The 14,580-nt window shown below is 57.2% G+C and overlaps 2 protein-coding genes across 2 annotated transcripts in view; one reads left to right on the forward strand and one right to left on the reverse strand.

Moving 5' to 3' along the window:
• The window catches only part of EPHA10 (EPH receptor A10), a 44,705-nt gene extending 33,289 nt beyond the window's left edge, over positions 1-11,416 (reverse strand). The window contains exons 1-5 of the mRNA XM_004591697.3: positions 11,221-11,416; positions 8,965-9,029; positions 7,053-7,731; positions 1,758-1,913; positions 993-1,343 (exon numbers count right to left, since the gene is read on the reverse strand). Of these exons, the coding sequence (XP_004591754.3) occupies positions 993-1,343; positions 1,758-1,913; positions 7,053-7,731; positions 8,965-9,029; positions 11,221-11,326 (1,357 nt within the window). The 5' untranslated portion in view covers positions 11,327-11,416. The remainder of the gene's footprint in view (positions 1-992; positions 1,344-1,757; positions 1,914-7,052; positions 7,732-8,964; positions 9,030-11,220) is intronic.
• ZC3H12A (zinc finger CCCH-type containing 12A) overlaps positions 1-12,027 on the forward strand; it is a 251,865-nt gene extending 239,838 nt beyond the window's left edge. Inside the window, exon 7 of the transcript XR_009247404.1 lies at positions 12,018-12,027. The gene's annotated coding sequence lies outside the window, so the exon portion shown is untranslated. The remainder of the gene's footprint in view (positions 1-12,017) is intronic.
• Positions 12,028-14,580: the final 2,553 nt, after the last annotated feature.

The following is a 14,580-nucleotide window of genomic DNA, read 5'->3' on the forward strand; positions in this document are numbered from 1 at the left end:
GAATCAAAATGGCTGTAACGCCTAAGGCCAGGGATCGTCAGAACTTCTAGTCCAAGCAAAAACTGAAGACAACTTCTTTCAGGAATAGGAAAAGGTGTGAAGATCAAAAGGCTTTCCTCTGTTTTGATCAAACTCGGTGAGAAGAAACGCACATTGGTTAAATTTTAATCTTCATCCCGGGTTAAGGAATTATTCAAGCATCCACACGTGCACAGGCGTGGCCGAGTTACTCACAAAGGAATGAACATACCCGGGAGCTGGGAAGCCAGGAGCCCGAGGCGGGGGTCACAGGCCAACCCTGCACCCTCAAAGCAAAACAAGCCTCAGCCCGAGGGTTTGCAAAGGCTCCTGGAGGGATTACTGGAAAGTGTTCCCTGAGAGACAAATAATAACAAGCAAATGTCACCACCACGGGGGAAGGTGCAGTCCGAAAGGCCGTGCGTCTTCATCTACTCTCAATTTCAGAGAATTGAAATTGCGAAGGGCTGGCGGGTGGCTCGCCCGGCCCCGCGGAGCCTGCTGCTTGCTCGGCCTTCCCCCTCCCCCGCACCAGGAAAGAGAGTGGCCTCGGAGGGCTGCAGGGGACACACGATGGGGGCCCTGAGACAGAAAGGAACGCAGCGATTCTGCTTCCTACGGATATTTCCGAGGTAAAATCTTGAGAAACTTTCAGGCTCGTGTTTCCCGGGAAGCCAGAGGTGAGCTGAACTACAGGGTTGCACTGGCAACCAAGGACCACTTCCTGCGCGGTGGCCTGCAGGAAGGACGCGCTCGTCTTCTCCCTGGCGTACCGGCAAAGAGTTACCCGCACCCTGGGTCCCGCCCCCTGGACGCGGGTCAGGAGGCTGGAGCCCCAGTGGGCATTCCCAGGGTCCGAGGCGCTTGCGGTTCCTGCGGTGCATGCGAGGAGGTAGGCTGGGAGCTGGGGCTGGGGGACCCGCGCCGCGGGAAGGGCCGGAGTCGCTCGGCCTTGGGGCGCGCGGCAGCCTTACCCCCTGGCCCGGTGGAGACGGTGACCTGCGCATAGGTGGCTCCCGCGGCGGCCGCCGGGCCCGAGACGCCGTTGAGCGCGGCCACGCGCACGGTGTAGCGCGCGCCGGGCCGCAGGTGCAGCAGCGTGGCGGCGCGCTCCCGCAGTCCCGCCTGGCGCGGCACGAAGGCCACGCGCGGGCCGCAGGGCTCGCACGCGCCCGCTGGGCCGTCGCGGCCGCAGCGCAGGCACAGCAACGAGTACGTGACGTCCGAGCGGCCACCCGAGTCGGCCGGCGGCAGCCACCGCAGCCGCAGCGCCAGCGGCGAGCGGCTCAGGCTGTACTGCAGGTCCCTCGGCGCCGACGGCGGCCCTGCGGCGACACGGGGCGGGAGCGGTCGGCGGGCTGGCGAAGGGAGCAGGGCCGGAGCACGGGAGGGACAGGGCGAAGAGGCCAGCGGAGGCGGGAGTAGGGTGGGGAGGAGGGAGGTTGAAAGCGAGGAGCATCGGATGACGAGGTGGGTGGAGACCGGTGAGGGGTGAGGGATGGGGCACCGAGGCTATGCGGACGGAGTGGCCTCTCCTGGGTGGAGAGGCGGGTGCGGTGAGGGTCCCTTCAGTCTGACTTTCTTGTCCCGGTTCTTGAAAACCCAGGCCCCTAGCCTGCCCTGTCCCAGGATCCCCTTCCCCACCCAATCTTCAGATTCGCTGGCCCCCACGTCCACACTCAGCCCTCCCCCCAAACCCCGCCACCCTGCACCTTGCAACCGGGAGGGAGGGGACTCACGTGTGCACGAGGCCGAGGGTGGGTCGGTGGGCGAGCGTGCATAGCTGTCCTGGCACACGCAGTAGGTGGAGGCCTTCTCCGGAGCCCGGCTGTGCTCAGGGCAGGGCGAGCAGAGAGGCCGCCGTGGGGACACCTTGTAAAACCCTGGGGGACAGGCTGCCAGGAGGAGCTGGTGAGGACGGGATTCCTTCGCTGTTCCCCTTTCCCCGCCCCCCGCCATTTCCTGCCCACCCCCAGAGGGACGAGTTTCCATCTGTGATCGGGACAGACAGGCTCAGGTACTTAGGCACAAGCCAGGCCCCTCCTAACCCCTGGGCAATGCCAGGCAACACCTTCTACTTGTACCAGTTCTTTTAATCATCACAACCATCAGTGACCGCGGTCCTTGATGCCCATTTTTAAAACAGGTAAAGTAAGGCTCAGAGAGGCAAAGTAAGTTGCCAAAACGACTGGGATTCCAGCTAGTGCCCTCTGGACGGAGTACTGCCCTGCTGTGAAGGAAGTGGGGAGCCGGCAAGGGCTGTGCCAGTGTGACAAGGTACTCCCAGCATCTCCCACCTTCCCCGACATTCACACAGGTGCACATGCACCCATGCTCCCATCACCCCAGCCCTCGGGGCCAGGGCCTCACAGATCCCCAGCTCACACCCTCAGATCCAGTTCTGACAGCGGAGCCAACCAGGTGTGGGGGCAGGGACAGCTCTCTGGACCCCTGGGTTCACCCCGTTCTCATCTTGTCACCCACTCTGATGTTACACATCTCTCACCTGTCCACTCTCACCACAAACAGGCCTTTCTATCAACTTGGGTTGGTAACTGAGTTGCACTGTTGTTTGCTGTGTGGCCCTGGGCATATGGGTTGACCTCTCTGAGCCTCACGCAGAATCCCTAACCTCAAAAAGGTTGCAGGAAGACTGAGAGAAAACCTGTAAACCTCTTAGCTCAGGAACCAACTCCATTTACACAGTAACTACTACTGACAGTTCCTCCCCCACAGGCGTGAAGCAAAGACTGCTAAACACCCGCTTTTCAAAGTCTCTCACCAGCTGGGCAAGGGATGAGGAGGCAGTGGCTGCTGACCCCTCTCTCAGAGCTTGGCTGCTTGTCACCTTGGTTGCCATGCAGTTCTGACAAGTTAGGATCAGTATGGGGTGGGGGGCCAGCTGGTGTGTGTGTGTGTGCGTGCGTGTGTGTGGAGTGTGGATTTTCAGCACCTTACTGGGGTGGGGGCAAGGGGTCTTAGCAACCCACCAACCTGAGAAACTCTCTTGCATTCAGCACAAAGCCTGGGGCCAGCTTATCTGGGTCTGGCAGGCAGTGCAGACCCAGGCTGGGACTAAGGGGATGCGGGTCTCAGTGTAAGCAAGGCCCCCCTCTCCTCAGGTCTTTCTGACTTTTTAAGGACCCACCAGATAAGTGGAAATTGTAACCGTGGCCTGCATGCATTGCCTCTGCAATCAGCGGGGTTGCCAGGGCCGAGTGGACGAGGCAGCACCGCCTCGGACGCAGGAGCCCCCTCCACAGCACTCTGCTTTCAGAGGCCCTGTTGAGGTCTGTGTGGCACACCACACTCAGGAAGGGGCTTCAAGGGGCTTCTTCAAGGTCAGAGTCAGCTGCCCGCCTGTGGGCCCCAGCAGCTTCCTGAGTGAGGGCACAGTCTTTGTTTGTGTACTTCCCTGCCAAGACCGCTGCCAGGGCTGCCTTGAGCACTTCCTACAGGGCCCAGCTCAGCCTCCACTGTCTGCAGTCCCCCATGTGCCACCCTGCATAGGCCCTCAGCGCCCAGCTTGATACCAGGGCAGCCCTACAGAGGATGGAAGAAGCGGGCTATGTGCCCAGTAGATTTCCTCCCCAAGGGAAACCTCACTTCTTTCGGGAATTCTGTTAGTGGTTTAGGAGAAGGGGACATGTTTCAGGGCCAGTCCAGGGAGACAACAAAGGAAGGAAAACATGCCAGCTCTGCCCTCTCCCCCTGACATCCCTCTACCTGCAGAGTCCACACTCAGCTAAATCCACACTCAGCTGAGTCCACGCTCAGCTGCAGCAGGTGCCTTCACTGTCTAAATACAGCTCCAGCCACGCCCCTGCCCAACACCCAACCCTCCAGAGGTCTCCACTGCCAGCCCCCCTACCCACAGCGAGCTCTGCCTTCCTGGCCTCCGGGTCTCCTGACCGACTGTCACACTTTCCCAAGGCCGGCTGCAAAGCCCACCTCCGGTAGGAAGCTTTCCCTGACAACCTTCTCGGCCCCCTATTCCCAAGACAGAGGCATGGTTACCTTCTTACTTAGCCCAAGGGGAGAGTCTGGGCACGACTCAGAAGTGGAATTGGGTTCGTGTGTGTGTGTGTGTGTGTGTGTGTGTGTGTGTAAAAGAGAGAGAGAGAGAGAGAGCACTTGCTGATCCATATGTTCAACAAATATCCTTTATGGTGCAGTAAAAGCCCCCAAGACACCTCACAGTGACAGCACACTGCATGGATAGTTATCATCCACCCCCTCCCCGAGGGTGGACAGGCCACCAGCTGGTAACTCCCTCCACATCTGGCCATCAGGATCAGCACACATCTCCAACCACACCCATTTCCCCCTCTTTCTTCCCTTCAGTGGGTGGGAGCCCGCTTGAGGTGAAGGAAAGCCCTTCCAGTTCCACTATGGATCCCCAACCCATCATCTGCCCTGCTGGGTCCCGGGGCTGCTGGGTGCCTCACCCACGGGGGTGGATGGGCCATTTTGGATGCCGGTACCAAATGCAGAATGTTTTACAAATATTAAAGATGACTAAATGTTGGCCTGCTTTTTATTAGCAGCACACATCAGCAAATCCAATCCATCACAGTAACAACACAACAGCTCTTCCCCTCCCCAAGTGGACGTTCTCCACCCCCCTCCAGCCTGGTACCCTCATGCTTCCTTCCCTTAGGCTTATAAACAAGTCTTTGCCACCTGCAGTAAGAATCTCTCAGTCCTGTATCCTCTCCTCCCTGCCACCTCTGTCTTCTGGATCCTTTGACTAGCTGTTCCATGTCCTTCCTCCCTCCACCCTCTGCGCCTGCTCCCTCTCCATCACTCGGTGGAGCCACCATGAAGACATTCTGCAATCTTCCAACCACCTGCCCACACCGTAGGCTGTTCTCTCCTACAGTCTCCATCTCCCTTGCTCTGTGACATCACACTCCTCACTCTCTTCCAACCCCTCCACACTCCCTCTGTCTTGGACTATGTGAGCTTTTTTTCCACATCTCCTTAGACTCCTTAGAAACCGCTGCTCTGTGCGTCTTTGTGGTGGGCCCTCTTGCTTCCTGCCTTACACAGTCTCATTGGTCTTTCCTAACCACACCCAGGGCTTCAAATAGCATCTCTGTGTTCATTTCTGAATGCTGGACCGGCTTTCTCACCATCCCCACTGGGACACACCAGTGACGCCACATGCTGCATTCTGTCCCCCAGTGAATGATACCTCTGCTTGTTCAGTCCAGCCATCGGATCCTCCTTTCCCCCGTAGCCCGTACTCTTCCAGGCTGTGGCTACTGTGTCATGCTCATAGCCCCAGTGGGTCCTGTCACTGCTTTGGTTCTGCCCTTGCAGTCCTTTTTCTGAACTGTTGCACCCAACTTCCTGTCTCATCTTCTGGGCCTCTAGTCCTTCCTTTGCAGCTGTAGTTCAAGTCATCTTGCTGAGCACGTCAGATCCTGTTTCAGCTCCTCCCCAGCGGTCTTGAGCAGAGAACCTAAGCTCTTCATCCCCAAGTTCCAGAGCCTTCATGAGTTGGCCTACCCTTCTCCAACCCTATCGCTCCTCACATCTCACCCCAACGCCACCAGCAACCCACTGATGTACTGGGACCCAATGGGACTGTGCTCCTCCAGGCCCTAATGCTTTCACACACAAGATCGAAGCTCACCATACTCTCGTCTGCCTGGGGGGAAAAGCCTCTCACCTCCTCTGGGAAGCCTTCTCCATCCTTCACATTGAGTTCTGACTTCTCCATGCTTCCTAAGCTCTCTACGAAACACATCACACCCTGTGACAGCCACTCATTTCCTCAATGCATGTCCAATGGGCCCCTGTTGTGGACCCTGGGGCTACTGAGATGGATAAGGGCCAGTGCCTGAGCTCACAAGACACCAGCCTAGGGAGACCACTGCCCATCAGGAGGTAAGTACAGAGACCACAGAGGTGCACAGAGGTGGAGCCCTATCCTATCCTATCTGGAGTGCTCAGGAAGGTTCACGCTCTCCCCCCACCTTAGTAAACCATAGTTTCCCAGGAAAGAGAGGATGGCATTCCCAGGTCATGGAATAAGCCCTTGAGTGAAAACAGCTGGTTTGGCTTCAGTTCTTGCCGGGTTGGCTGAACAAAGTAAGAGGGCAAGTACAGACCCTTCCTCAGCAGCTCTGCAGATGTCCCTCATGGTGGCATATCCTGCTCCCTAGGGAGTTGTAGATTTCTGGTGTCTCTGCATCTAGACTGGGAGCTTCCCAAGAGCAGGAAGTAGGACTGACTCATTTCTATCACCTTGATACCCAGAAAAAGACTGCATTTGGAAGACATGTCACTTCATCCTTTTCCTTCCTGTGGGCCTCCAAAGCCTCAGACATGGGAGGAAGGAAAGATCTGTTCCCAGCGCCCCCACACACCAGAGAACTGAGCCAAACCCTGAACACTGGCTCGCCCCCAGTGATTCCGGTTCAAGGCTTGAGTGACACTCCAGGGAATCATCCAGTTGCACCTGCCAATCTCACTCCAGCCCTCAAACTCAAGAATCAACCCCCCCCCCCCATGACCAATCTCCAGCAGCCTCTGACTGGCCCATAATCCACGACCAGAAGTTCACTTCCTAGAACCAACCCACTGGCCCAAAGCTCAAGCTTTTGGGGAGTTCCTCTTTACACATACAAGGGGCCACAAAGGATAGCCGAATACCTTGAGCTTGGGCACACCTGGATTCACATCCCGGCTCCCCAGTCCCTAACTTTGCAAGTGAGGTGTTGATCTGCCTGAGGTCCCCTCCTCTCTGTAATAGGAATATTGATCATGCTGTTGCTGGGAAGGTGAATGAGAAGGCTGGTGTGAGGTGCCTGCCATAGTGGCTGAAACAAGTGCCCCTAGTCACTTCACTCATCTGTCCCCATGGAAACGGCACATGATCAGGACTCCAGCTCTGAGCCAGGACCCTGCATTCCACCCCCCTCCATCCCCCCAGCCAGGCTCTTCGATTCCGAGAACTCCCTCTTACCTGCCACCTGCAACCTGGACTCCCACCCCATGATCCCCTCCCCTAGAGGGTCAGATACCTTCACAGATGTCGCCTCGCTCCTGGAATCCCGCGCTGCAGCTGCAGCGGCCTACGGGCACCAGCCACTCGCCGTCGGCGCCGCAATGCATGCGCGGGGGGCTGCCCGGCTCCCCTTCCGAGTGCGCCACGCACGTTCCGGTCACTTCCACCAGCGTGGAGAAGGCGCTCTCGGCCGCGGTGGCCGGAAACGCTGCCAGGCCCCGCACCGTGGCGCGGCACTGCTTATAGTAGACGCGCACGGAGACCAGCGCCACGCATGCGCCCACATCCTGGAAAGCCAGGTGAAAACCCCGACGACTGAGCGGGCCAATCTCTCGCACCTCGGTGTTCAGCTTCATCTTGCGCTCGCCCAGGTCGCCCTGCGTGAAGCTCTCGTCCGCCGCGATCGTGTCGATTTTGCGGGGTCGGCTGCCACCCAGGCGGGGACGCCCGCGGCCCAGGTCGGCCTCGGTCTCCACATAGTAGACGTTGAAGGTCTCCTTGCAGGTGCCCGCGGCGCCAGGGATGCTGCTACAGTCGCGCAGTGTGAACTGCAGCTCCACGAAGATGCGTTGCCCGCGGCCGCGGCTGATCCAGCCTGTCTGTAGCCAATTGTCTTGGCTGGGCTCCAGCACGTTGCATACTTGGTATGTGCGGATGGGCCGGTCGTGTTCGTCCACACCGCTTATCTCCTCCCACTGAGGCGAGAGTAAAGTGGGGGACAGTTCAGAGCCAGGCTTCCCACACAACGGCCAGCAGTGGCCGTGGTGTAGGTGGACACAATCTTCTCCGTCAGTTTGCCCTATCCTGAACCCCCTCCTTCTTTCCCATGCACCACTCACCACCACCACCACCACCACCCCAAATTATAAGATGTAGAGCCCGCGAAAACTTTAGAAACAACTGAGTTCAATTCGTATTTTGAAAGGGAAATGTGAGGCCCCTGAGGTAGAGGGGCTTTCCCTATGACAGCTGGAAGTCACCTGGCCTGCACCCGGCGTGCTCTCCACCACACCAGGCTGCAATCATACAACCCTTCCCCACCTGCACCCTAGTTCTCTGACTCCTCCAAAGGCTCCAAGCTCCTTGCTCTGTCCACCGCCAGCTCCACCCAGAAGCCCACTGCATGCCTGACACTGTCCAGCAGTGGCTCCAGCCAGGCTCCACATTTCTGACTAAAAGATAATTGATGGGCCTGGCTTAGTTGCCTAGTGGCTAAAGTCCTCGCCTTGCACGTGGTTGGATCCCATGTGGGCACCGGTTCATGATCCGGATGCTCCACTTCCCATCTGATTCCCTGTTTGTGGCCTGGGAAGATGCAGAGGACAGCCCATAGCTTTGGGACCCTGTATCTGCGTGAAAGACCTGGAGGAAGCACATGGTCCCTGGCTTTGGATCAGCTTAGCTCCGGCCGTTACAGCCACTTGGGAAGTGAACCGGCGGACAAAGGCTCTTTCTCTCCATCTCTCCTTCTCTCTGTATATCTGCCTTTCCAATAAAAATGTATAAATATTTTTTTAAATAATTAATTGATGTTTTTTGAAACTTGAGTGACAGCAAGAGGGACAGGTGGAAATTTCCCATCTGCTGGTCCACTTGTCCCAAATACTTGAACCCGCTGCTTCCCAGGGTGCACATTAAGCAGGAAGTTGGAATTGGGAGTCAAGCGGCACCTTAACTACTAGGCCACCGCCCCGATAAGCACCCCATTTTTGTTCCTAGACCCAGTCAGCTTTCTCCCCGTTTCCCCCCGTTTTAACAGTCTCATTGATTGAAGACCCAACATTTGTTAACAGGCTGCTGTGGTACAACGTCAGTAGCCACTGGTGACCACACACACTGAGGAGACCTGATATGGCCGTGGCAGCTGAGGGGACTAAGTCCTGGGGTGCGGGAGGATCCCACGGACAGGGAGGCCATTTCCCACTTACCCCATTACTCGGCAATGCAGTCCAGCCCAGCTCAGCCTGGGATGCTTTGGAATCCAGGAGGACAACTAAGCAGAGAGGAGAAGACAGGTGTCAGAAAGCCAAGGCTCCTAGGAACAGGGCAATGGGTTCTTCCCCGGAACTCATCACCCATTTCTGAACCGAGAGGATGGAGGAGGTGGCAGAAGAGGCAGACAGCTTTTCCCAGACCACAAAGCCCCCAGGAGGTCTGAACAGATCAAATCTAGAATGTGAACCACAAGAATGAAGGAAGGAGCCTGCATCGGCTGTCATGGGTTCCCACACGCCTGTGGCTTCACACACAGCCATCTTCTCCCTTGCAGATCTGGGAGCTCCCAGATCTCATCTAAAGTCAAGATGTCCTCAGACTCGGTCCTTCTGGAGGCTCTGCCTTGCTGTCTTTACTCTCCGGTGGCTGCCCGGGGTCTTTGGCTTGCAGCCCCCTCCTCCATCATCTAAGCACATTGCTTCAGTCTCTGCTTCTGTCATCATATGGGCTTTTCCTCTGACCCCTCCTGGCCCTCTTCCAAAGAAGAACATGCTATTATTACCCTGTGTCCACCAAAATCATCTGGGATAGTGTCTCCTTGGCCATGTCACTTAAGATCACATGCATGAAGGCTGGCATTGTGGCACAGTGAGTTGGGCTGCCATCTGCAATGCTGGCACCCCATATGGGCACTGGTTCAAGTCCTGGCTGCTCCTCTTCAATCCAGCTCCCTGATGGATGAAGTTCCTAGCTCCTGGCTTTGGCCTGGCCCAGCCCAGGCCATTACAACCATCTGGGGAGTGAACCAGTGAATGAAAGATCTATCTGTTTCTCCCTCTTTATATCTAATTCTGCCTTTCAAATAAATAAATACACATTTTTAAGGTCATAAACAGGTCAGGGGATTAAGACACAGACTTATGGGGCAGGGGGAAAGTTGTCATTCTTTAGTCTACCACAAAGTTCATGGCTAATACATTAAAGTTGGCTCCCAGACAGGGGTAAGGGGCTCTCAGTGACCTCCCACAGACTTTGCGGATTTCTAGAATTATTGCTCACTGTCACCTACACATCCCTGAATCCATCAGATGTCTGAGGTTCAGAGTCACCATCCATGAAGGAGACTTGAACCTGTGCAGTGTGACCACCCCCCCAGGGGGAGGGGGTGTTGTTGGGGATTCTGAGGAAAAAGCGGTGTCTAACAACATGAGAAACAGAAATCTCACATCTCTTCGGCTAGTTCCTGCCTTGTCTAGGAGCTCCTCCTCTGCCTTTGCAAGAATCGTGCGGATCCTTTCCTATAGAATCCACGACCTCTCCTGGCATCAGGGGAGCTTGGGATCACTTAACTCTGTGGGAGGTGTGGGAACCGCCGTCTGCCTTCTGGCCACATCTTTCCCAGAGAAGCACCTGTGTGGGCGGACCGCAGGGACGCCGCCCACAGACAGGAGGCCAGGCCGTGGTAGATTACTCATGCCAGGCTCAAGCAAAGCGGTGGGCCGCCGAGGTGAGGGCCTGCACCGGGGGCCGACCGCAGCGGCATCAGCATCGCCCACTGACCGCTTGTACCTTTTCTCATATCCAATTGAGCATCGGCATTGCGCAGTGGAAAGTAACCGCGATCTGGTGCGGGACGCACCCCGCAGTCGGCGCCTCGGATTCCAGCTCCTCCGAAGGCTGCACCTGGGTGTTCCGCCCCTGGATTGAGCTGAGCGCACAGCTCCCCCAGATGCAGTATCGGAGGCTAGACGTGCTCCACTGTCGCCGAACGTCCCCAGCCCGGCAGCACGGAGCGCGCCAGAGAGAACGCGCTCTCAATTCAGCACTGCGGACAGTTCCCAGCCTCGCGCGTCGCGGGGCGCGGGGACCCAGCCCCTCGCGCTCTGGGCGGGCTGCATCCCACATCCGACCTCACCTCCGCAGCTCCCTGTCGCCTCTGTTCTCTTCACTCCCCTCCTCCACAGCTCCCACCTCCAATCTCAGCCCGTCAGTGTGACTGGCCCTGAACCGCCGACTCGGGGTCTTCCTTCCCAGCCCACCCCGCCCCCCAAGGTCTCCAGTCCCTGAGCTTCCCATTTACGCAGCCACCTTCCTCTGTCTCACCAATGCTTTGCAGCCTGCTTGCTTCGAACCCGCTGGTCTTTCCAAAAACTCCTTATCCCAGTACCTTAGTCCCCCCAGCTCTCAAAAAAAATTTGTGTTGGGGGGCACTCCAGGCTCGGAGCACAGACGCTAGTATCCTCCCTCACCTTCCTCGGCGGTCCCAGACCGCCAAAGCCCCAAAAGCAGCACGAGCCAGAGCGGCGTCAGACAGCCCCAGAGGCGCGGCGGGTGTGGAGCGGCGCGGGTCTCCATGGTCCGCACGCGGCGCTGGCAGTGCGGCGGCGGCTCGAGCCGCGCCAGCCCCGCGCCGCCGAGCTGCGCCCCCAGACCCCAGCGCCGGCTGTGGGGCGGGGTCTCATGGTCACCATCATCCGTGGGGACCAATGGCTAGGCACCGCCGCGGGAGGCCCGCCAATCCCCGCCAGCAGAGCAGGGGAAGGCGGAGTTTCACAGGCTAGGGGAGGAACATGCAGCTGGAGGGGGGAAAGGAAGGGGTCCCGCAGATCTCCCAGCCGTGGGGGTGGGACTGCGGCTGGGGGTGGGGGGCGGGGGACCGGCCGGCTTCGGGGATCCAGAGCGCTACCCCTGCGCCCCTGCTGGCTCCTGAGAAGTAGGCGACGTGGGCGTGGCTTGCGGAGGGGCGACCCTCCGCGCAGCAGCGACCCTGGCAGCCTCCCTCCGAGCTAAGCTGGAAGCTCCGTCACCTCCAAGACGCCTGGGGGCCCGGTGTCGCGACCCCCAAGCCCTGGGAAGCTCTTCGCCCGCCCAGTCCCTGGCCCTTTTCTTGCGTCTGCGGCTCCAGTTGTGTCGCGGCTTGAGCCTCCCCTTTTTCTCCCCGCCCTCAGCACACACAAACACACACACACACACCCCTCGACTGGAGGGCAGCAGGAGCTATTCGGAGTCGGGATCCCCACCCCTGATCCCCGGAGCTAAGTGGGAGTCGGGGTCCCCAGCCCCCGGGCCGTGCTTGTGAGGCGGGGCCACGTGCGGAGGTGGATTTTCTGGAATGAAGGGTCCCTGCGGTCCTTGCACCTGCTACCAAAGCACGAGCAGCCCACTCGACAACCAGCTATGTCCTCCGTCTGCCCGGCCTGGGGGTCCCCCTGGGATGCCCCTACTCTGCCCACCCCAACGAGACCAGCGAGGAGCGCAGCGGCCGGAAGTCTCAGGCTTCTGCGAGGCAGCCAGAGTCCAGAAAACGTGGAGCACGACCTCTGTTTAGTGAAGGTCATTTATGTGCAAGCTGAAGGCTTATCCAGGGGTTGTGGGAAGGGCCGGGGCCCTCGGGATGAGGGCAGGGGCAGCTCGGCGCTTCTCCGTCTGGGTGAACTTGAGAGGAGAAAGCTCCACCCGGCTTGCCTCTTCTCAGAGCCCTTTCGTCTGGGAAACCCCACGCCCTCTCCCTTGGCAGGTGGTGGTGGCCGGGAGGCCAGGAGATGGGGTGTGAATCCTGCATCTCCTGTGTGGTTGAGTGGCCCTGTATTCTGCCTGCACGCATCCCTCATCCCTCCCACCAACACTTCCTGGGTGCCCTGCTCTGTGCGAAGAATACCAAGGGACAAGCCTTCCCGCCCCTGCCCCAGCCCGTGTCTCTCTCAGGACCAAGTGCAAGTGGAATCTTGCATGATAGAAATGGGCCATTTACAAGCTGTTCTCCAGCTGCAATCTGTGTGTGTGTGTGTGTGTGTGTGTGTGCACGGTTTGTGTATACCCACACTTGCTTGTTCACAGACACACTTGCTGGGCAGTAGCAATAAAAAGCAGGTGGTGGGAAGTGGGCTCTGCTGTCGGGAGCAAGGGCGACCAGGGGGAGCCTGGAGCCTGCCCAGGAAGCAGGAGGGGTGTGGTCTCTGTCCAGCCGGGGATGCCCCCGGAGCTGCTGAAGTCAAATCTACCTGAAGCCACACTCTTACAGCCCCACCTCCTTGCCTTCTTCATTCTCCTCACGCTTGCCTGTCCCCTCCCCCACCCCAGCACTGGGAAATGGTATTTTTAGAAGCTGCTTAGAGACCCAGGACTCCTTTCATTGCGAAATGAGTCCTCACTCCACCACCCCACACCCTTCTCTTACAAAGCTGGCCCCACCTTCTTAGCAGTCTCAGGGGCGTTAGTCGTAGCTCCTTAGCTGAACTCCAGGGACTTTAGTCCAAAGGCGGCGACCCTAGAGGCTGAAACAAAACACAGACTCTCTCGGAGTTCTGCAAGGACCCTCAAATGACAAGCAGATGGGGGCAGCTTGTCTAGGGGAAGACACAGAGGGTGCCCCCAAGAAACCTTGGCTGTGGGGACTCTGGCTTACCTGCTCTCTTGCCACACACATCTGCAGGCAAGGTGTGGGAGGGGTGGAGAGTTGTCAGGAGAGCCTAGAAATGGGGAAGAGAATAGAAAGAAAGGGAATGAATTAGCCTTTCTTTTCCTTCCTCTGAACAATTCATTTATAATAAAACCAGAATGGAGAAGCCCCAGAGTATGCAGATATATGCAAATCAGATGGCTCTTAATTAGTTGCTTCAAGGCGGACTCTGCTCTAGCAGAAGGTTGCGGAATACACAGCCCAGTGGAGAAATGCTGGAGGCCTTAAAAGGAACCCAAACTATCATTGGTTGTTTATCGCAACTTTTAAGGGCTGGGGGCCAGTCAATCAAGGGTGAGGGTCCCTCTCTGGAATAGTTGGGGTGGTGGTAGGGCATCTGGCCATGGTGCTGAACATTCCTGTGCCCCTATTACCAAGTTCGGTTAATTTCTGTCCGTGGTGCTGAAGCCACCAAGCCTGGCTCCTTCTTCTTTACCTAGGTCTGGAATTTCTGTGCTCCTGTTGGCCAATCCCTGACTCAGGGCTCACTGCCTGAGCCTCCAATCTACAGCCAAGATCTTGTGATTTGAGTATCCAGGAACTAAGCAACTTCCACTTGCTTCAGTAACAGGAGGAGCCAGGGACACAGCTGACAACTCCTGCTTTCTCTTACGCTGCTCCTGGATTCCTAGTGAAGTCTACTTCTACTTTGCATCTCTGATGGCCATGATCTGGGGGCGGGGGACATACCTACTGTGGACCAGCTTCATTCACCATCTAAAAGAACGAGAAGAAGTCATTTAGGTAGTGAATCCCACAATACCGTAACTTTCACCTCCAAGTTACTGATGACTACAAATCTAATTGTTGTAAATTTGATTCCTTCCCTTTCATTGACATGTAAAGTAGACTCAGAATGACCAGGTGGAAAGGTCATCTGCTCCCTGGAGAGGATAAGGACTGCACTAGAGAAGTCAGGACCATATCCTGCTCTCGGAACAGAGGACAAGGAGGGACAAAGCAACGGAGAGCTCTGTTACCCAAGGCAGATTAAATGTGTGTATTTCCTCCTCCATGACATCTTCTCTTCTCCAGCCTAAAGAAAGATTAAAAATACATGAGGCAAATTCCTTTCTGGAACATTAGACTGGGGCAAAAGTAAGATGGAAGTTACAAACTTAATTTTTTTTTTTTTAACTTGAGGGCTTGG

Source organism: Ochotona princeps, chromosome 2 (assembly GCF_030435755.1).
Source record: "Ochotona princeps isolate mOchPri1 chromosome 2, mOchPri1.hap1, whole genome shotgun sequence".
Taxonomy (NCBI): domain Eukaryota; kingdom Metazoa; phylum Chordata; class Mammalia; order Lagomorpha; family Ochotonidae; genus Ochotona; species Ochotona princeps.